General features: G+C 38.0%; 1 protein-coding gene across 3 annotated transcripts in view; it reads right to left on the bottom strand.

Annotated features, from left to right (window-relative positions):
- The window catches only part of clcn5b (chloride channel, voltage-sensitive 5b), a 43,315-nt gene that overhangs the window by 18,396 nt on the left and 1,376 nt on the right, over window positions 1-23,543 (bottom strand). For 2 of the 3 annotated variants that reach the window (XM_023261546.3, XM_035944215.2), the window contains exons 3-8: window positions 6,930-7,123; window positions 6,404-6,503; window positions 5,203-5,390; window positions 4,757-4,879; window positions 3,135-3,341; window positions 267-347 (exon numbers count right to left, since the gene is read on the bottom strand). In XM_023261546.3, the coding sequence (XP_023117314.1) occupies window positions 267-347; window positions 3,135-3,341; window positions 4,757-4,879; window positions 5,203-5,390; window positions 6,404-6,503; window positions 6,930-7,123 (893 nt within the window). Of the gene's footprint in view, window positions 1-266; window positions 348-3,134; window positions 3,342-4,756; window positions 4,880-5,202; window positions 5,391-6,403; window positions 6,504-6,929; window positions 7,124-12,530; window positions 12,724-23,543 lie in introns of all 3 variants that reach the window. The other variant, XM_023261553.3, reaches the window with a different exon arrangement.

The following is a 23,543-nucleotide window of genomic DNA, read 5'->3' as shown; positions in this document are numbered from 1 at the left end:
CAAAAGACCAGAAAGCGATTAAAAACCTATTCAGATTAGTTTTGCTATCTGGAGCTGATAAAATAACTTCTGTTTCTGGTGGAGGAAAGACAAGAATCAGATTGTTTGTAATCCCCGTCTGCGTGGTTTAAAAAAATTAAATCATTCAAGTGTGTGTTATTTGTTACCTGAGATTTCAACATCTGCCTAAACAGATGGAAGATTACTAGAAAAATGAGCAGCAAAGGGTTCATTTTTCCAATAAATAAATGAAAAGATCTCCTCACCTCCTCCAGACTGAACAGGACTCCTCCGATGGGAGCTCCGAAAGCCACCGACACACCAACAGCTGCCGCTGCTGATAACACCTGCAAGACAAAAACATTAAATCACAGAGCAACTGAGATGTTAAACAATAATTATTTTATATGTTTCTGTTTCAATGGCAACACATAGTGTTTCATTTCTGAATTTCATTGGTGTTATTTGCTCAGAAACACGCTCAAAGAAGCACTGCCTTATCCTCACTGCTGACTGAACAGTCGTCCTTTGATATACTTGGTGGATTTACTACAGAACAGCAGAACAGATCAATAGTTCTCACTGCTTTCTTTAATAAAGGTTGAATTTAACCACGGTGCACTCGTGATATTACAGCTACAACTAACAATCATTTTTATGACTGAGTTCTCTGTTAAGTTGCTTTTTTTAATAATCCTTTACCCAGATGTGGAAAACCATGAAAAATGCCCAGAGTTAAGTAATCAATTAGCCATCAGCTACTAAAATAAGGATATTTTCATAATCAATTAATCAGATGGAGGAATTAGAAGAAAAACATGACTATTCTCTGATTCTAGCTCCCTACATGTGAAGATTTTTGGGCTTTTTTCCACCTCTATGACAGTAAAATGAACATCTTGTAGACATAACACATTTGATCAGCATTTGTCACCAATTTATAGATCAAACATCTAATACATTAATCAAGAAAATAATCAGTAGACAACAGAAGTATTTGTTAGTTGCAATTCTAATGAAAATGAGAAAAACATTTCCATGGGAGAAGCTGCCAAACATGCAATTCACGTTTTGTAATTGAGTTAATCCATTGTTTTAGAGCTATGTGTAATGGCTGTAATCTACAATAGGAAAAGTACCGTAATTTCCGGACTATAAGCTGCTATTTTTTTCTCATGGTTGAAACCCTGCGGCTTATACAACGATGCAGCTAATGTATAGATTTTTATGGGCGAGCTTCATGCCATCAATACATTTAGCCTCGTCACATCAGACCAATAAAATTACCGAACAGGTCACAGTGGACCAATGAAACTGTTCAAATTAAATCAAACACACTCACACTAAATTCTTCAGATCAGCCATTCTGTGCTTCATGCACACACCCTCATCATGGAAAACACACAAAGAAATGCATATAACGCAGCTTTTAAGTTAAATGCAATCGATCTGCCTGTCGAAGAAGGAAATAGAGCTGCTGAACATAAGCTTGGCATCAGTGAATCAATGGTGAGACGTTGGAGTCGGCAGCGTGAACTGACTCAGTACGTTTTACCGCTGTGTTACAGGCACTGTTCGGGGGGGGGGGAGCATTTATTTAATTAAAAGTTAAGAAAATCTTTCTGTGTAAATATCTCATGTTACAACGTGGACACCTACAGCTTATATATGCACAAAACTTTTTTTTCTTTTTAAATTTAGTGGGTGCGGCTTATATTCAGGTGCGCTCAACAGTCCGGAAATTACGGTAGGTTAAATAACAACATTTTGGTTTTGATTTTTGTAATAAGACAAACAATTCCAGTGTATTTTGCCTTCTTGTCTTGCAGGGTCAGTAACTTCTTAAAACCCACTTTTATAGACTTACTTTAATGTGAAGTTTACATTTAGTTGTAATTAGTTTTAGTGTTCTGTTCTGTATTTATGTACTAGTTAGCTGTTTATTTTATATGTTCTCTCTTGCTTTATTTTAATTTTAGCTGCCAAATTCTTAGGTGTGATTTTTGATTTTTAATTTCTTTTAATCTTCAATCGTGTTCTTCAATTTTTAAACTGCCTTTGTTTGATCCTAATCTAGTTGATTATTAATTTAACTTATTATCATCATTTTTACTATTTATTTTAATTGACTGCCCCGCCTTGTCTCCTTATGTCTTGCTTTATTGTCTCTGTGTTTGCATATTCTGATGTCAAAGCACCTTCTTAAGGGTGCTACATCAATAAAGTTATTATTTTTATTATAAAGTAGCCTGTGTTGTTTAATGTCATTTTCGAGCCTCCCTGTGTTTACAGATCTAAGACTTTTCTATTCTGACTCACCAGACAAAGGCTACAGGTTGTTGTAGAAGTTCAGAGAGGTCGAGAGAGGATGAGGAAGCAGAGAGACTCACTGGAGACTCAGATGACTTAGGTTGTAAGGTTTACTAATATTAGGAGAAGTGACACCGACAGAGCAGCAGTTCATGCAAGCAATGCCAGCATCAGCTCTCAGTTTTCTCCCTGACTTTCGGGTATATATTGTAGTTGGGAGATGGGTCAATAGGTATAATCTTGCAACTCATTTCACATGACTTCCTCTTTCCCTTCCGCTATTTGAGTGTTACCGTTTTCTAAATCCTTCCAGAAACAACCACAACAACCTCCGGGCAGCAAAATACCACACTCAAATTTTTACTTTTTGCAGAGAATTTGGATCATGCAGCTATTTTTTTTTTTCTGGTAAATCATTCAATTTATCTAACCCATGCAAATGTTCCTCTGGTGACTTATTTGAGGGTGTTTTTCTCCCCACGAGTGATAATGATGTGCAGCCACACCATTATAATCAACAGAATGGGCTGGATAAGTAAGACTGCTTTGCACCCAACAGAGCCTCAAGCGGTTGACTATTCATCTGTTGTGTGAATCTCAAGACTGAATAAACTGAAAGCAGCTGCAGAATCCGTAACTGCCTTGACCTTATCACAACAACATCCCAGACAGACTGCAAGGTGATGTACCAGTTGAATAATATCTAGCTGTGGGATCCAAGTTTACTCCAATCTTTCCTGCTGAGTCACCCAAAACCAGGATCCTAAATTAGCAATAAAATCCCCCAGTATCATCAACATGACTCCAGTTGGACCGCAGCTTACCTCTCGCCGCTTGGCCTCGTTCTTGCGGTATTTGGTGAAAAGATGACAGAGTATGTTTGCACAGCAGCAGGCTACATGGACCAGAGGGCCTTCCTTCCCCAAACTGAGCCCAGAGGAGACGGCCAGCACCAGGGTGATGGTCTTGATGATGAGGGTCCACTTCCCCAGGTAGCCCCGGATGATGAACCCGCTGAGGATGGTTTTAATCTGAACGAGACAGAGACGAAGAGTCAGACTGTTTGCATGTGAAAGGATTAGCTTTTGTTTGCGCAGAGGATGATGATATGTTTGCTCTTGTGTCTGTTTAAGGAGGGATCGGTTTAGACGTGCATGTCGGAGCCTATAACCACGACAAAGTGAGTGTAAACACTGATAGAAGGGAAGGAGAGAAATGAAGTTAGTGTTTTGGAGTTTATCTCCGGTGCGTGGGCCCTGCTGACCAGCATCTGACCCTCGAGAGATGAGATTCAAGCTGCATGAAATTAAGTATTGTCCTCATTTGAGAGCAGGAGTGTGAGGGATAATGTTTGTATATGCAGGAGAAATATATATTTATGTGTCTTACTCTGAAATTGATTAATCGGTTTGGATATGTTTGTGCAAAGTCAGGTTTTCCATTTGTATTTCCAGAGCGTAAGCAAATCCTCGGCTTTTCATTTTATCAGAAATGAAGAGTGAAAGAAATGGAGGGAAAGTAAACACTGACAGAAGGAGAGGAGAGGTAGACGTAAATAAATCAGTTTTAATGAAAGCTGAAATAAATAACCAAGGGACAGCAGGGAAAAGGAAGGATAAGAATTGCAAAACTCTTCTGCTTGATGCTTATTAAAAGTGAAACAAGCTAATGAGAAAAATGGCATCAGAGAACACTTCGAGTTGAGTTTGACATTTAAATTAATGAAAAAAAAAACATATCATGCTTGTGGCTTTTAGTCAAAGATAAATACAGAAAAGAACCTCAGAGTAATCCTTAACAAACAGGCAATACTAAAGCAAACAATGTCATCACATAAGAATGAAATGGAAAATGAAGAAAAATGCAGGACAGAAAATGAAAGAAAAAACAAGTTTTATGTCCTTTACAGTCAAGGTAGGACGATTATAATGACGTATCCGTATTGGTATATTTATTGAAAATCGAACTAGAAACACAAGTCGTTGCCACAGACCAGGAAATTAGCTACTTTCACAGTGGCTAAGGCTATGCTAACGGCTAGCGGCTAAGTCAGAAGGCAGCCACAGATTAAACTGAAACAGTCTGGAACGCAATAACCAATAATACTTTAAGATCTGGACCTTAGTGGGCAATAAACGTGATAAAAGAGAGAAAGATTAAGAAAACAGAGAAGAACAGCAGCAGACAAACTGATCAATTTAAGTCACATAAACAGAGGAGATAATTTAATCTCTCCTATTTCTATTCTACATATTCAGTTATAGTCACCCTTATTAAAGAAGAAGCTATCACATGCTGTTAAAACATTACATTTCAGAAAGGCTATGTGCCTTTCTTGATTACCAATAATCAGCTCAAAACACACCCATAAAGGTCAGTGAATAACATGACAAGTTAATGGTGTGATTTTGAATTAAACTACTAGATCATTTTGAGTCAGCCTCACCTCTGGTATTCCTGAGCCACATGCATATGGTGCAAACGCTCTGACCAGCGTAACGGCCAAGAAAGCGAAGAGCAGAGCCCAGAATATGTACATCAGGTAGTTCACTACGTAGGCAAACGCACCCTGCAGGGGAAACAAACACACACAAGAAGCAGAGACATGAGATTCCTCACTATAAACACAACTAATACAGAAAAAATCATAACAGCTTCCAACCACTAGATGGAACCACACCACAGCTATTGTTAAAACTCCCCTCAAAGTCCTGGATCATGAGTGGATTTAATTTAGTTTCCATACTTTATTCTCACATCTGGAGCCATGACATTTGGCCAGCTTGTCCAGTAATGCAGGACAGGCCTGAGAAAGCTTTGCTAACACGTCTAAATTTCATGGATCTAAGTGTGCAGAAGACTTTTCTCACACCAGCTGTACTAATCTCCTACCTCTGAGGTTCCTGTTATGAGTTCAGCCCAGCTCTGCCACTGTGGACATCGGTCTCTCTCCTGGAAGGTCGTCTCATTGGACGTCCAGCAGCAGTGCTCGTGGTTGAACCAGAAACCAATGAGACAGACTCCGCCTTTCATGTCGTTCAGCCAGTGGGCTGCGATGTCGATGCCGCCAGCTAGAGCACCTAGAGGACAGAAGAAAGGACACTGCATTCAAAGACATGCACAAGAAGGATTTTTTCAAGCAAATCTCAGTCATTCAATGTCACAAATGTGGATCATTGTGTTCTGTTAAAGTTAGATCTCAAGTCAAAATTACCTACCAACGTAATAAATGTTAATTTACTGTAAATATATGTCGCCCTGCTTATTTTCAAGGCCACTCTGGTGCTATTTTGTGTCCGTACACCTGCTGTCCGTCACCACATGGGAATTAACTTTCAGCTGATGCAGGCAGCAATGAGACAAGAGAAAAGCATGAACAGGTACAGACACTGCGCCTTTGTTTGTTTAAGAGGCCGTGTAGGTAAATGTTATCTATGATCACTACTATTTTGACTGATAACTACATACTGTACTCTGCAGTGGTACTATTATTACACACCAGTAGAGAGCTGTGCATTTCAACCCCGTACTAATAATGCAGAAGTCGTATTTAATTTGGGTTTTATTTGCTATGAATTTGTGATTTCTGCCACAATTTTTTTCAAGATGTCATTTGTCAGAAATGATACAACAACTCAGCAGCCTTGGTGGAGTACGGCGCTCTCTAAGTGCTCTTCTTGTTTACCTTGTTACACTTACTTTTTTTTTTAACTATGACTGGCAACACTTTGAACTATATGTTTCACTGCACTAAAAAAGTCAAATTCCTTGTTTGTGAGAACCTATTTGGCAATAAAAACCTGCTGATTCTGAAGAAGAAGAACACTATTATAAAAAATAAATGCACATGTGCTCAACAATTATGGTACTAGATAAAAGAAATAAAAGAGTGAAGTTCAATATATGAATAATATAAATACAGAATTCTGAATTAGGTGAGAGAAATTTGGTTTGTGTAGTTTAAAGACTTTTTCCAATTGAGCTGCAGGACTTTAGTATGTGCATCTACAACATCAAATGGAAGCCTGTATTTACCGAGATCCTAGCTCAAAATAATGAAGTTTAAGTAAGAGAGGTCGAGTGTTTGCTCTACCTGCCATGAGTCCCACCAGCAGCATGAGCAGCCATCCAGAGAAGGCATCGCTGATGCTGTGCAGCAGAGCCACGGTCGACTGTCTGCTCTTATTGGTGATCTGGAAGGACGCAGAATAGAAAGGAATCATATGATAAAGTGGTTTAAAATGTTGTTTTGTTTCATAAATGCACAGAGTTACCATGTTTGTTCACTTTGGCACATATGGGACGATATTACGAGCCAAAAAACATCACTGTCAGGTTTTTGGCGTATATGAAACTTTACACCCTCGAGAGAAATGTGCATAACCACAATTTTACAGTTTCACTGTGTCAGGCTGCAAATATAGCTGCTAAAAAAAGAGCTGGATGTTCCTCTCTGCATTCATATAGATAAAACATGGTGGTCTTTCTCTGTTAGAGCGATCGCAAACTAGTGGTTTAGAAAAAGAATTTTATCATACATGATCTTCATGCTCAATATTTAAGCCTATATATTGATGTCTTAATAGTCTGACCCTCCATTAACAACACCTAATCTTTACCTCTCTGTGTCTGTCTCGGTCTTTGCTCTTCTCTCTGACCCAGTCGATGGTGTTGAAGTCCTCATAGGTGCCCACTCCAGGCAGCGGGTCCTCCAGAGGGTCCACGAGATTACTGGGTCCCGTACCGTTCATACCGGCTGCTCTGCTGCTGCTGCTGCTGCTGCCAGTGGTGGTGCTGTAGTCCTCGAAACCTCCTGGGAGGGAAACAGGGAGGGAGGGAGATACTGAATTAACCGGCTTCTCCCACTATCGCGCTGTTTCAGTCATGTGATTTTATGCCGTTGATTTCTTGTTTTCTACTCGGTTGAGTTTGTAAGTTAATCAAACTTGTGCTTTTTGTGATTAGAGGAGGTCAAACTTCACCAGAGTTATAAAAGACGAGACAAGCATGTTGACTCCTTCACACCCAGCAGGAAGTAAAAAGTCCAGGAGAGTTTCCCACACAGATTTACACTGCATTTGTTTTGCTATACAACAGTATCAGCCCAGTTTCAACACATACTTCAAAAAGGATCTGCTCTGATATTGGCAGGAGACAGAATCATATTAAAACTGACTTTGACCCTTTAGATGGTTGCAGAGTTTATTACACCTTATAAAAGACTGATAATTCCACTTGAATTAGGTCGAGGCCATTAAAATTAAAACACCCTACCACCTTGGGAGCCTGAATTTAAGCTCATTTAGGCACAATCTGCAGTTTAAATTCAGATTTCAGAAGTGAAATATTTTGCCATCAGTACAGGAGACTTCAAATGAAAGATTCAACCTCTAATGACTATAAATAGACTGTAATCTTTTGAAAAACATATTTAAAAAGGGACAACCCAAATGCAAATGTGCTGTAGAAGACACATAAACTAACAGACGGTACAGAATAGTGACAAAATATACACACAGTAACTAGAGTTACACACATTAGCACATGACAAATACATGTTTGTCAGATAAATGCAACTCATGAAGACCACAGGATGGATGATTAAAGTCAGTCAAAGCAGAGTTGAGCCACTTTTGGCAGACTTTTCAAATTTCTTTTGAAAGTGCAGCTCCTAACATCACATCATCAGGGAGGCGACTGCATTGACTGTGAAAAGCGATTGTGGAAATGCAGTACGGCAAAATGCAAAGGTACAACCTTGAATGGATGACGTATGCTTGAGACTCTGAGAGAATGTACAAGCCCTTCCTCTCAGAAAAGTCCAGCCATTTGTTTGTTTGTTTTTTTGGATATACTGTGATCTTAGATGCTACATTAAATCTAGAGATAATCACTGAAACAAATAATACAATAGAATAAAACACCATCTGGACACGGTGAATGAGGAGTTATTAAGATATTTTTTCATGAGTTCATGTTTCTACCATTACATTACTTCTCATACGGTCAAAATGAAGTATTTTTACCTCATTCACATGTCCATATGGTGTGTTTTTAAATGCTTAAAGACACACTATTAAAGAAATAAAATAACGGCTGACCATTTCCACATTGAACTTGCAATGACCAACTCAAAATGCAGATTTAGACGTTCCACATATCACACAAAACTAATCTACGGAACCAATTCTTCTTCTTCGGAAGCATTTTATAGGTCGCACTTCTTTGGCTGAATTCTGTAATATTATATCTTGGGGGCAGGTGGGTGAAGAGACTTTGCATTACATTGCATTTACATTTTATAACGAGAAGTTTTGCATACCTACATCTAAGTCATTAAAGGCAAAAAAAACGTGACTTAATATGTTACTCAGAAACACAGAGAGGATGTTTTGGGGGCTAAAATCAATGACCAAAGTGGGATTTAAACTTTTCATGCAGGATTTTTTTGTTGAAGAATGATTAAAGAAATGTCTATACTCATGCACTTTAGGTCAGAAGTCATGCTGTCTTGGAATTTGAGAGTGATAGTAATATATTTCTTACAGAATGAACCACTTTACAAGAGCAGGCTCTGCTCTCCAAACATCAACACATATGTCAGCAGAAGCACTGTGGCCGCCCTCTTCTCTCAGATCCACATCTGAAAAACTGAGTAGTGCACAAAGAACACACACACATGGTCCTTGAGAAAATGCTAACAATAGCAACTCCACTATTATTGCTGACCGTAAATACAGACCAAAGAAAATGGGGGAAAACAGAAAACAAAAGACCCCAAAAACACTATATATTGTAACCGACTGGTGATATTCTCATAACATTACGAATTTTTGACAATACTATATTGATGAGCAACTGAGGCAAAGCTATGCAGCTACAATCTCCACAACAAAAGAGCCTGAGTACGTGGCAATGTCTGAGCCAGAGCCAGCAATCATTACCAGACAGCAGCGACCAATCGAAGCCAGGTTACAGCCGAAACAGGAAACGACACAGGAAAGCAGGCCCAGTTTGATTTAGGGTTTGTTCACATGTGTCATTATGAGGCTCAAACAATAGCCCGAGCTCAAATAAAAGGGTGTTTTCATTTCACTATTAATGGGAGACACAATATAGCTGTGAGTGATAGTAGAGGTAGTGCCTCCTGTCTGAGCGCTTTCTGAGAAAACTGGGAGGAATCTGATGGGAATCCACCAAGACGCTGGACAAAATCATTTGTTTGAGTCACTCTTTACATAAATCTCACTCAGTTACAGTTGTACACAGGGCTTTTCCTGCTAAGAATGAGCCTTTTGGGGTGACTACATGTGACAGTAACAATGGTCAATCTGCATTAAATAATGGGAATGAGGATGTGTTACTTTAATTGTAATCTGTGCATTTTAATGCCATTTCTGACCATCTGGTGTACAAAATTATCTATAATGCTCGTGCAAATGAACCCTCAATGAACAAAACTGGTTTAAAAACTGAATTGCCATGTAACTGTCATCATTTTGCCACTAGATATTTTTCTTTACGGCTTGTAAAAATCTCTTTAAGGGCGTCAGAAATCCCTCTTTGCAGAAAAAAACTTACTTGTTTGGCCACAGGAGACCATGCAGTGTCATGCAGCCACTTTTCAACATACAATAACATTCTTTAAGGATCGGACTTGCTATTCTCATTCATGGTTTCTTCACATTTTCCAGTTTAAAATGCAGAAATGTACACAACTTTCACAAACACTCGGTGGGACATCGTTGCTATGCATTAAGACAAAAGAAGCATTCACACACCTGAGCTGACAAGTTTGACTGGTTTCAGAATTCCTTAGCGAATGAACAAAACACTCTCTGTTGCTATTTTCATGTGAGCAGATTAGAAGGCAAGAAGGCTGGTACAACAGGAAGTTAAAAACAAACTCCTGGTCAAAAACCGTATGTCTACATGCTCATAGACACATTGACAACACCTGGTGCAACTCAAGAGAGTTAAAAAGAGAAAAGACATGAGGCAAGTGAGGAAAAAGTAAAGGTACAAAAAATAGGGGTAAAGAAGCTATAAGAAGGAAACAACAACATGAAAAGGTGCTAAATTAAAGAGGTGACAACATGTTTACATCTTCACCAGGTCATCTGGTCTTTATGTTACAAAACTCTGCCTCGACTTGCGCAACACATTATGGTCTGCAAGTTTAGAATGCAAGAGTCAGCTGATGGTAATGCAGCTTACAATGTAACTACACCCATGTAATCCAGTGGAGACTTGAAAAAGGGCATTTTTAAACACATAATGGTTTAAATTAAGAGCGTACAGAGCAACTAGTCAGACACAATAAAGCTATATTCACTATTGTGATGGTACTACGGCTCTCATGACCCTTTATAATGACGGTTGCCGGGTGTAAAATATGAAATGTTGGCTTTCTTGAGCTGCTATTATTCATATCCCACATGCTCTCATACATAAAAGTCTGTTTGAGAGGGTCACTGAAATGTCGTGCAGATGCAAAGTCATTCTTGGTCTGAAAAGTAGGGGTTATGAGAAGGAAATTTGAAAAACAATCCAAAATAAAAATAGTAACTACATCTAAAATAAAACTATAAACATGAAATTAATGCAAGAATGGATCTGTTGTGAGTTTAAAATGAGAGTAATAAGTAAAAATCGCAAATACGTCAGCTGCTGTATTGTCCTAGTAGTCGGGATTAAACAGCTATAAAATAACTTTATGGTTGTTAGACTGTTGTGGTCTTTTGTGGATTTTATTATACTAAACTGCATTCTTGTGCAGAAGAAACAAGTACATCGCAACTTCCTGTATGAAAACTAACAAATGAAGTTCTGCTGCTTGAACCACTTGTTTTGAGGCATTAAAGTCCTCATGCATCCTCTCCACCAGGGGTGTCAAACTCATTTTGATCTCCAGTAGGCCTGACCAGTAAAATCAGCGCATAATAGTTAATAAATAACCACAACTGTACATTTTTGCTTTGTTTTAGTGCAAAAATGATCACATTTAGGAAATTATCTTTTTACAAAATGATGAACAACTTGAAATTTCTGAAGACAAATAAGTTCAATTTCAACAACATTATGCCTCAGTTTATCATTTACACATTACAACTTAAAGATCAATGAATCAACAAAGGCACAAAACATTCAGTCACAGGTATCTGGAATTGAATGATATCGTATTTTACTTTATGATCAGAACGACAAAAGTCAGACAAAAAAGACAAAGAACAAAAACAGGACAAAATATTCCAAAAATGAGACACAAAATGACAAAAAATGAGAAAAATGACACGAAACAAGAGACAAAATATTAGAAAAAAAAGTTGACAAGCGACAAAACAATGGACAAAAACAAGACGAGACACAAAAATGACAAAAGAACAATGATCAATCTAGTATTTTACTTTATGATCAAAACAACTTGTCATGGTCTAGAAATTATTTAAAATTTATAGTTTTACACATTTACAATTTGCAGTTAATGTCGTCTCTGTAATTTTTACACTTTACAAAGTCGTCCCACGAGCCGGATTAGACCCTCTGGAGGGCCGATTTTGTCCCGCAGGCCACATGTTTGACACCTTTGCTCGACACTGAGTGGATACGCTCAATTAAAATCACAACAACTGCCTTTTGTACTTAGTTCATGACAGCGTAAACACAGACTCAGTGAAGCCTTGAGAAGATGCAGTCATATAACCCAAACAGACTCAAACATGGAATATAGAGGGCACACACACTACAAACTGCTTTAGATTCACTAGAACAGTAAGGATCTGAGCTAAAGGCACAGAAATTGACCTCAAACATTTATAAAAGAGGAAATACAGGAGATTTCATCATGTATCTGTTATTGCTGCCCTCTCAAACATACACAGAAGCATCACAGCAACTAAACATCAACTGCATGACTCAGATGGGTCATAAATGGTTGTAATGTTTAAACTCCAACGTGGCAAAGGTTAAAGAATCAGCAAAAACACAACAAAGAGATTTTACGCCATTTTAAACACACACAGGAGCAGACAAAGACACAAGACAACCTCACAGGTAGCTGCAGTGAGTACATGTGTTGAAGAAACACAACTTCAACTCCTTCACCTGCCAAACAAACCACAGTTGCTTTTCAAACTCACCTCTCATTTACAACAACACGAGAGCAGAGTTTTATCAGACAGTGTTGAGAATAATCGGAGCTACAAACAAAACTAACTCACCATCCACAACCAGTTCCTCCTCGTCCAGCTGCTTGGTCCAGAACTCCCAGCCCATCTTTTATTCCTGGCCACAAACTCCCCAGAACCAGTATCCACAATCTGTGTGACAACTCAAACTGGAAATCTCTTCCCTCCTCTGAACTCCTCAAGGAAGTGGACTCAGCACACACGCCCCCTCATTGGTCAGACAGCTCTGGAAGTGAGCAATGATTGGGTAATGCATCTGGGAAGCAGCTGAATGATTTGCTGACTTGTTTTTTTATAGGTCATGAGCGGTTTATGTGTAAAAATGAGATCACGTGTGTTTATGAGGTCTTTCACCTTTGAATCATGTAGGAAGTGGGGCTGTATAGTCATGGGTCAATTCACGTTTTATTCAGTCCAGAATAAAAAGGGAATGCAACCCTTTAGAAACATATAGACTGGCTCTATGTCAGATGTAACACTTGAAAAAGGTGACAAAAAGTCCAGAAAATGAATTTTAAACAAGCTAAGCTGCAGTTAAAGCTAGACAACAGCTACCTGTGTGGGTCCTTAATATTTCAGAGATACTAAAGCTGAAATTAAAGAGATGGCAACCCTGCTGTGACCTGAGGAGAACTGTGCAATCTGACTGTCACACAAAAGACTAAAATGAGGCATACAGTACTGCATATTTAAAGAAGATAGTGCTAAACCACACTCAAATTCTTCCAACAGCGCTTCCATTGGATTTTAGGGACAGAATTAGTCTGCCCAGGCTTGACTTTCTTAAAAATATTGTCAACAAAGTCCCAATGTTGCAGAGAAAAGAAAGAAAAATTATTTGATTTATATACAAACAAAAAAAAGGATTAATGACCTAGTGTTCAACTATTAAATTAATCATCTACTATTTGCATAAACAACATAAGCCATTAAACAGCGGCTAAAGCTGAAGCACAGCAGGCGACATAAAAACCCAGTAGCCCACACAGACCTTATTTATGCGTTTCAAATTGGTCTCTAAACCGTCTCTAAACAGAGTTCTGATCTCCGAGCAACCGCAACACACAATAAAAATGGATTTTCACCACATGGGAGTTTTCAGAAACAAACAAACACACGATAAAGAGAGATGCTGTCAAGATTGATCCAAACACAATGAAGACCAGACAACAAAAAAATGCAGCTGCATTTCAAAAATGATCCAGTACTTCTGAGAAACTGGGTCAGCAACTTAGAGTCCCCGAAGCAACGCTGAAGAGACGACAGCTCAACACTCGCTGTTTCTGATTCTGTGTCTCAAGGGGACAAAGCAAAATATAATCTGACGTGTTGACAGAATATCGGCACAAACTTCTTTACAGGAAACTCTCCTGCTCTGCCAAAACAGCATGTCGTCTGCTGCTGCATGATTTACATACACACATTTTAAAACCGGCCGAAATACAAACACACAGTCTCCAGTGACGCTGTGAACCTTGACCTGTTGCGGTCTGGTTTCCATGGGAATCGGCGTCTAGCGTGACCCCCGTGACGCTCGCCAACAACAAACAACAATCGCTGGAACACGCCGAAATCGTGGAAGTCATCAATTTGCCAAGCTCCATCGTTTAAATCATATTTACTTTCTCAGGGGAAACCGAATCAGCGAGGAAGGAGCGTATCTGCAGCTGATTTGATTAATACTTTGATGTCACGAGATCAAATTTTTCCACGTGCTCAAAAGACGAGATGTTACAGGAAAGAAAGCACTTTTGACGAAATGTTGGACTGAACCAAACTTAATGTTAAAAACTTCACTGTTAAGTCCTGAAGCTGGCTTTGAATGCTTGTTTTCTTGCTCTTTGAACTGGTATGTTCTGATTTAAACCGAAAACGTCCGCAGGGCGATGTTGTTTATTACATGCTGATTGAATTAAAGGCTTTAATTTTGTTTTGTTCCCTCAAACCAAGTCTGTCAGTCTGGAAAAAAAAATCTCCAACTGTTTGGATGAATGACTTAATTTTTGAAACAAACATTTTCTGGTTTCCTGCTATTAAACTTTGAGAATTTGTTCGTTTCCTAATCTTATTTTAGCAGAAATAGACTGTTAGGAAGGTAAAACATGAGACTTGATGACATTAATGAGGTTTTAGGAAACCGTGATCTGCATTATTTAGTTTTCCGACATTTACACACCAAACAATCGATTAGTCACCCAGATTAACTGAGAATGAAAATCACTGTTTTTGAAGGTCCATTTAAACAACATAACAATAAAAGGCAGGCTTACACTTTACCCATAACATCTCTTCAGGGGATTTCTAGCCTCATGAGTGATCTCAGCAGCAAAATGCCTGGTGCATTATCGCAGACAAAAGCTCATAAGCTCATTTAAGATTTAAACAATCGTCAATGCTCGAGGCTCTTTTCCCCGGTGATGACTGTGGCTGTTTCAGTTCAGAAGAGCACAGAAGTAAAACCATCCTGAACATATGAACGTGCAGGAGGCAGGGAAAGGAAGAATATGTAATCTTTACAAATCCCTCGTTCCATGCATGAAGTGAAGAGGAATTTTTACTACTAGCCGTGACAGATTGGCAGCTGTTGGCTTTAAAGTGTCCCCGGATGGCCTCTGTTCAACTACTTTCTCCAGAAATCGCAAGATTTTAAGTATCACGTGAGGAAATCCACGCAGGAACACAGATTTGTCCAGAGGTCTGTCCTGGGATCACCTCTATTCAGCATATATCAGCAATCTCAATCAAAACATTTCACATGCATGTTTCCACTTGTTTATGTGCTGCTCTACTAAACCTTCTCTGTCAGCTGCAACCGACATTCAATACTGTCCAAGGCACCTGAGGTGACTTAAAACTTGTTTTGCATGCTGACAAAACATCACTGATGATGTATTCAAATGCACAATCCGAACCACTAAACAACCCATGCATCACCAGTTGTCAGAGTTCTGAAAATGAGTGCATATCCCAAAATAAACATGTAGGAACTGTAATTGTTTTATACCTCAAAGCCAACAACTGGGGGGAAAAAAGTGGAGTCAAGGTTGAAACGAAGTCCTTTATGCCTGTGCTGGATGATGGTGATGGTAAACACATGTATGTCACCTCCAAATGCTTAAATGCATCATACAGTCTATCATGAACAGTGATCAGTTGGGCCGTCTACCTTGCCAACTCAACTACTGGCATGTTCTGATTTATCAAGCTGTTCTCAGTCTGTCTCCTTCATATCTACAGATCTATATCTACCAAAAAAAAATCACAGGAAGTTGATTCAATTCAATTCAATTTTATTTATATAGTGCCAATTACAGGTCAAATTGTCAGTTATTGTGTAAGTGTTGAAATACGCTGTCCCCTTTGGAAAATTGTCTGAATCTTAACTAGAATTCGACTTTTCTTGCCATTTGCACGGGTACAATAAAGTACAGGTACATTGGAAGTCAAAGTCAGCTTTGTGAAAAATAAAAATTTTGAAAAAGTAATGAATTAAAGTATGAGCAGCAGCAAAAGAGAAGCTGTATACAAATATAGAGGGTCCTCAACTTACGTCAGAGCTCCGTTCCTGTAGCCCGACCTAAGTTAATTTTCACCCTAAGTTGGAACTCCGGTGAATGTGTAAACAAAACCATTATGTGCATTACAATATTGATCAGTTCTTCGGAAAAGTCACGACCACCAAGGACTTTCATGCATGTATGAGTCATTTTAAAAGAAGATAAGAGAACATTGCACTGTTTTTACAACTTGATCTACTTGATCAAGCTTGGGAGCCATAATGAAGGGCAAAAAGTAATCGAATGTAGCACAATCCAAGGTGGCGTACAACCGGCAAATGTAAACAAAGCTGTCTTATAGCACCGTGTGATGACGCATTTGTCCGCTCCACTCGCCAACTAGTTCCACATAACCACTTCCAATGTAACAACGAAACACCGTAGGTAGAGGACGTCGTAAACCGAGGACTACCTGTACACACCACCATTCATAAGTTTGGGGCCACCCAGACAATTTCATGTTTTCCATGAAAACTCACACTTTTACTCATGTGCTAACAATTGCACAAGGGTTTTCTAATCATCAATTAGCCTTTCAACACCATTAGCTAACACAATGCAGCATTAGAACACAGGAGTGATGGTTGCTGGAAATGTTCCTCTGTACCTCTATGGAGATATTCCATTAAAAATCAGCTGTTTCCAGCTAGAATAGTCATTTACCACATTAACAATGTCTAGACTAGATTTCTGATTTATTTAACACTATTTTTATTGAAAAAAACTGCCTTTCTTTCAAAAATGAGGACATTTCCAAGTGACCCCAAACTTTTGAACAGTAGTGTACATTATAAGAATGAAAGAAAAGCACATTATAAAAAGCACTCTGTATAAGAATATATGAACATAATAAATACTCTGAGCAGATATTGCATATTATATCATGTACAGGAGTAATATTGCACATGTTCGTAAAAAAATATAATTTCACTAAATCAATTACTCCACATAGAGGCCGACACATTCAGATGTTCATGTTATGGTTGGTTCACATTGACCTCATTGACTTGTGACACAGATTTTTGCACTTTTATGATACTATAACACGCTCTTAATCTTAATGCGAACCTTCCTCACACTGATAACTTGTGCAGCTGCCTGCCTTGGTCTCTTAAAAAAAGATCCTGATCTAAATGAGGCTTCAAATAAAACAAGTAACAACAGGTAAAAGTTCTATTCTACAATATTGTGGTCTTCTTTTAAAATACTCGGTTCTAAGTTCCTAGCATCAAAAATGACCCTTCCTTTATTCATTTGATCATTCAGTCATATCTATTCTTCTGTCTTTCCTCAGCTATATGTGACCACATGAAGAAACACTGTAATATATATATGTGCGTATGTGTGTGTATATATAATAAAACTCTCCACTCCCTGTAAATCATTAAAAGCAGTAGGCTCACCATTTAAAGTGTTGACAAGCTGACTAACACGGTCCACTGTTGACAGCAGCAGTACTGAGAGGACGTGGAGCCAATATAACCGGCAATAAAACCATTACCGGCAACAGTAATCATCCCTATTTGTATGTCACTTGGTGGTAAAGTAAAGAACAGATTGAAACAGATTAAATACTCAGCAATAAAAAGAGCAAAGCAAGCAAACCGACAAACATCTCATAAAACAGGGACACGAGAGAAAAAAATAATAAACTGGAACACGCTGTATTTCCCAAAACACAGGTTGCTAAAACTTGCTAAAATATCATCTGTTGGTGTTTCTACATGAACTGATGTTTGTTTAAAATATGAACCAGAGTGCTGCTCAGCTGTGGTTTGGCTGTTCTGCACTGCTTTATCATCCTGGCAGTTTAAAAAAAAAGCTTCTATTTTCTCTCTCTGACATAGATTTCAAGCTTTTATGGACTTCAGCTGCCATTAAATGCAGCACAATTATAAAAAAAAAAAAAAAAAACATACATTTTGATTATACTACAAGTTGAAACCAAATTATTGCTCGATTTTTTTTAAGATCCAAGCTGCAGCTCTTTAACCGTCTCTCCTTATGCTTCAAATTGTCAATAAAACATTATTCCAACAACAGGGGTCAAGTGGTGTCAACAGGCAACACTTGAAGATGTTGACAAGTTCAAATATATTCAAGAAAATCATCATTAATGACTATGAGGTGAAGCATTTCACATTTTTACACCAATAAAAGTAGGTTCTTTTCATCACTAGCTATAAACACTGATAAAAAAAGAGTATGTTTGTGATTTCGCCTGCATGGTTTTATCCTGTCTGGATGCATTCTTGTTGTTATCACTTTACTTTTGTCCTTCAAAAACACAAACAACAAGCAGCTACATGCTCACTTCCTTTAGGGATGAAAGGATTTTTAAGGAACGGTTTTCTTTCTGTAGAAGAAAAAAGTTCTTAGCTGGAGCTACTGCTGTTTTTTAACCTACTTCACACTGCAGATACGTTTCTGCTGGGGCGAATAATGAACACCTTGCATACTTGTGGTAGCAGTACTTTGATAGTACTCCCTAGAAGCTCCTCCCAGGCCCAAACTTTTCTTTATAAACTTCAGAAGCTTAACGAATCCCAGAGCAACAGGTTACACAAGACCGAGCAGCTGCCGAGGGTGGCAAAGGGTTGAAGTGCATGCTAATGAGAAGTTAGGGAACCAAAAACACTTTGAACTGGCTCAAGAGGGAAACAACAGGAGGAAGTGCGAGCCGAAATAGTCAAAACAGTAAACAAGACGCAAGTGGAGACACTGTTAATCTACACAGCCACTAAAAAAAATCTGAACTCTAAACTCTAGCTTTTTGCACAAACCTGGATTTTAAAAACACTGCCAAACATTTATGCTGTCAAACTTTAAAGATCTGCACAGTGAAGAGTGATGTTAAACCGGATGTCCAGCGAATATCCTCCTGACTTCCCTGGAAGCTGAAGTCAGAGGCCACAAGTCACAGAACTACTGTCACAGTGAAATCTTGCAGCTCCAGTTCTGCTGACTCCCCCATTTTCTCTTGAACCCGCAACACATTCTCTCTTTAGGTTGTGATTTTCCTTCACAAACCGCTGTGTAATTTTTAAAATACATGGTTGTGAGTTTAGTTTCTTCACTCTTAAAGAGCTGACACGGTGGAAACAGCAGCAGCAGCTTCATCCACTGAGAGAGAAAACCTCCAGCCTTCCTTCCTGTTAGCACAATCTTATCTGTCTGCTTTCATAATGGCGTGATGTTGGTGATGTCACAGTGACGTCATTAGGAACCAGGCAGCTGATATAGCCGTCGGATAGCGCCTTTTTCTGGGAAATCAAATATCATTTTTGATAATTATAATGCCCTGCCAGTAAGTACAATGGGGCACACATTCTGACAGAGAGAATCGGGAAGAAATTACAATCGTGAATAAAATAATAAGATAATAAGGAAATCTTTCAGGGCTCCAGAGTTTCTCGTGGTCCCGTTCATGTGAGCGTATAACGGTCATTAGGCTGATGAAACGAGCCAAATTAAAATTACAAATGGTGAAACCCAAAGCAAAAGTCACCTAAAGCAACATAGAAACCCAATTAAATAAATACAAGTACTAAAACAACCATATTGAAATGAGAAAGGGCATAACCCATGAAGAGAATAAAAACTAGAGTCAGATAAAAGGGTTAAAGTAGTAATGTATAATCCGTTTTCCAATCAAATAGCAAAAATGGGAAGAAAATATTATAAATAAATACATTTTTAAAAAATTCCCCACTTTCCTCACTTTAAACCAAACATTTTCCATTTTTTCAAAGCCCAATAACACTGAAAATTAAATGGAACAAATTGAAAAAAAAACTCATACTTTGGTTTTGTGTAATTCCATTTCATTTTTCCATTTTAAACCAAAAAAACGGAAGAACAGGCTCAGTTCTTTTTAGCCCTGAACACTGAAAATCAAGTGGAAGCAAACGGAAAACAATATTTGGAAGTACAATTAAAGCATCAAAATTTTAAAAAAGGTGAAATCTGCAACAACTTTACTGAGAGATCGGGGTGCTTTGCGAATCAACTGGTTGTCTGCAGCTTCAGATTAAGCTAAAGTTAGCTAGTTGGTATGAAAAACTGTGATATTATTTTAAGTTTTTCAGTATTTCGAGTGGCATGAATTAATATTGTAGAAACTGTTTGACCTCTTCTACCATGGTGAAGCAACATGGTGTAAAATAACATGTCTTTATACTTTAATTTATGTGAAATATGTGCACAATAATGAAATTTCCATATCAAGGCCAAGGTCAAGGTTTACTTCGCATTGTGATAAAGGGGCTCTTTTTTAACTTAAACAAATAGACTCAAAACAACCTCAAAGAGATTAAAAAAACCTCGAAGAGATTCAAAGTAACCTCAAAGAGACACAAAACAACCTCAAAGGAACTCAAACAACGTAGAGACTAAAACAACCTCAAAGACAAAAAAACAACCCCAAAGACAAAAAAACAACCTCAAAGACAAAAAAAACAACCTCAAAGACAAAAAACAACCTAAAAGAGACTAAAACAACCTCAAAGACACTAAAACAACCTCAAAGAGACAAAAAAAACCCCAACCCTTATCGACATTAATTTAAGCAGAAATAATAGTTTAGGGCAAGCAAAGTTGAAAAAACAAAAAGGTTTCGGCTTAAATTTAAAAGAAACCTCTCATCAAACCCACCGGTTGTTATTTTAAGACCTCCTGCCCCGTTAAGTCTTGAATCTAAAGTGTGGAACAGATCAAAAGCCTCTGAGGATCTCCAACGGGGCTGTATGGAGATAATAGATCAGATTTACTGTAATGCCTTGTAAGTCGTTAAACGGACTTTGAAGTCAATTCTAAAATAAACTGGAAGCTGGTGGAAAGAGGCTAAAACCACAGTAATATGTTTAGCTGTATTACTTAACAATGTGAAAATGATGTTCCAGAAGTCCAGGGAAGTAAAACAGTTTCTTCAGCATTTAAACATTTCTGGAAGTGTTTGTTAATTGACAGAAATGTAAAAGTTCTATGTTATTCTAAAGAACAATATTATTTATAACTGCATCCTCACAAACAAGGTGGTTTCCAATAGTTGAAGCAGTTTTATCTCATATAAACGATTTAGATGGGATGTTTGTATGGAATCTTCTGGAAGACTGGACTATCCCAGTATTCAGCACCAGTTAAGGTATTTTTCTTGTTTAGAGGAGGGAAGGAAAACCCATCAAAATAACGAGATAAGACAATATCAGCAGCTGCCAGTCCATTTGTGTCCCTGACTAAAACATAGAATTTTTAAATCATGCTGTATTGTCAGATAAAACTAAAATCCTGCTCTGTATTAAAAGATTTACAATCACTTTGAGGGGAACTATGAGAGCTATTTAAACTTCTCCACAAGTTAAAGGTTAAAAGGATTGTTAATCAATACCAAACACTCAGCAATAACCTCGCCAGCAGCTTGCAGACAAAACATAGAAAACTATTCTCAAGGCAAAAATAAACATTAACTTCTCATCTCTCCAGTTTAAATGCTAATCTGTCAGCCTCTTCACTAGATTTTTTTGGGAATCTGCTCCAATTAGCTCCCTTAAGGTGCGTTTTCAATGAATTAATGAGGTCTTAAGGTGACAATAACCTAACCACAAATAATGTTAATGTGACGTGTTCTCTCGCGTAATAAAGTCATAACGTAATAATTTGGGCCATTTCAAATGTAATAAAGTCATAACGTAATAATGTTGGCCATTTTAAATGTAATAATGGACAATAACGTAATAGTTTTGGTCATTTAAATGTAATAAAGTCATAACAATAATTTGGGCCATTTTAAATGTAATAAAGTCATAATGTAATAATTTTGACCATTTTAAATGTAATAAAGTCCATTTTGTCCATTTGTAATAACGGCCAATAATGGAATCATTTTCGCTATTTTAAATGTAATAAAGTCAATAACGCAATAATTTTGACCATTTTAAATGTTCTCTCATCATTTAAAGTTCAAAAAAAAAAAAAAATCAGAAAGACATAGTGGCATTGAGAGTAGGCTTTGGTGATGACATCAGCAGTAACCGGGCAGACTTAGAGAGGAAAGCATGGGTGCCACAGATTACAGAAACTCGGTACACTGGCCTCCAAACAGCATAACTCACTTTTAACGGTAGTTTTATGCTCTGATGTGAAGTTACATAAAAATACAGTAAATCTAGTTGATACAGTACACTTCAGCGCATGTATATAGTAACTGATCATTCAGATGTGTGACCACGACTCACTGAAAGCATGTGACACACACACTGCAATTACCAATATATCTTATCGCTACTCTGGGGCAGTAACAGTCCCACAATGGACTGAACAAACAAGCACCTCTCACATTGTAAGCGCCTTGTTGCTTCTGCTCAAGTTTTCTAGCCACCAAAATTTTAAAAAAGAAAAACACACAGCTTCAGGAACACTTTGAGAACAACAAGGAGCTCTACAACAACTCATAGCCACACCAGCATTTGGAGAAACAGCCTCCTTTTTAGTCAGGAAACGACAAACTCAGCTACCTTCTACCTCTACTGTTGCCAAAAGTTTAAAAATTGGCAGCTTCAAATAGAAAAAGCAAAGTTTACTGATGTTATGTAAGCACTAAATCCAATAACACCGATTCTAACAAGTGGGCACACTTATATTGTGGATTTTTTTAACCAATTCCTGGTATAATTAATCAAATTAAAAACACTCTGGCCCTGATGCAGCTGCAGTTCCAAATAGCTATCAACCTCCTTAATTACTAATAATCGTATCTCTCAGTGTCCAAGTGTGTTGTAAAGCCACAATGTTGTAAATACTGTAAGGCTAATCATGTTCTGAAATTCATTTATATGTGGGTATACTGTGAAAACAAATCTCCTGCTAAAAGGAATGCAAATTATACCACTCGATGAAAGATTTGACCTTTTCTGACGTGCAATTAATTCCATTTCTAGATGACAGATAGTAGAGAGCTGGCAGGAAATGGAAAAATGATGCAACACAGGTCTACAGGGATGGACTGATGAGCATCTCGAACATTTCGGTTGCTCCGGATGTGACATTTGTGACAGTAGACACTCGTCATGTGTCTGTGTAGCTTTAGAAGATAACCGGACAACAGCTGCTCCAGTTTAACACAGATGAACCGAGAGAGAGAAGATAAGGAAGCCACCTATGTTGAACTGAAACTCACACTTATCTGGTACTTACAATGCAGTATTGACTAAGACAGTTTCACCGTTAGCACCTCAAATCATGTGATTCTTGGCACGTTATCGGGGCCATGAGCTTTCTGATTTGGTGGTGACAATAAACAGATAGAGTAGAAATACTTCATTAATCTCTGAGGGGAAAATTTGGTTGTTACAGCAGAAGGAGTAAAGTTCCCACCACCATAAAAACAGATAAATGAGCAAAAATTTGCAGTCAACAAAAACAGACAATAAGAAAAATCTAAAATGCAAAATGTCCTATGTATAGACTGTACAAATGTTGGAGTGTTTTATGT

The sequence above is a fragment of the Amphiprion ocellaris genome, chromosome 23, assembly GCF_022539595.1.
Source record: "Amphiprion ocellaris isolate individual 3 ecotype Okinawa chromosome 23, ASM2253959v1, whole genome shotgun sequence".
In the NCBI taxonomy this organism is placed as follows: Eukaryota; Metazoa; Chordata; class Actinopteri; family Pomacentridae; genus Amphiprion; species Amphiprion ocellaris.
The sequence above is the reverse complement of the archived record's forward strand: the minus strand, read 5'-3'. Positions and strand labels throughout refer to the sequence as shown.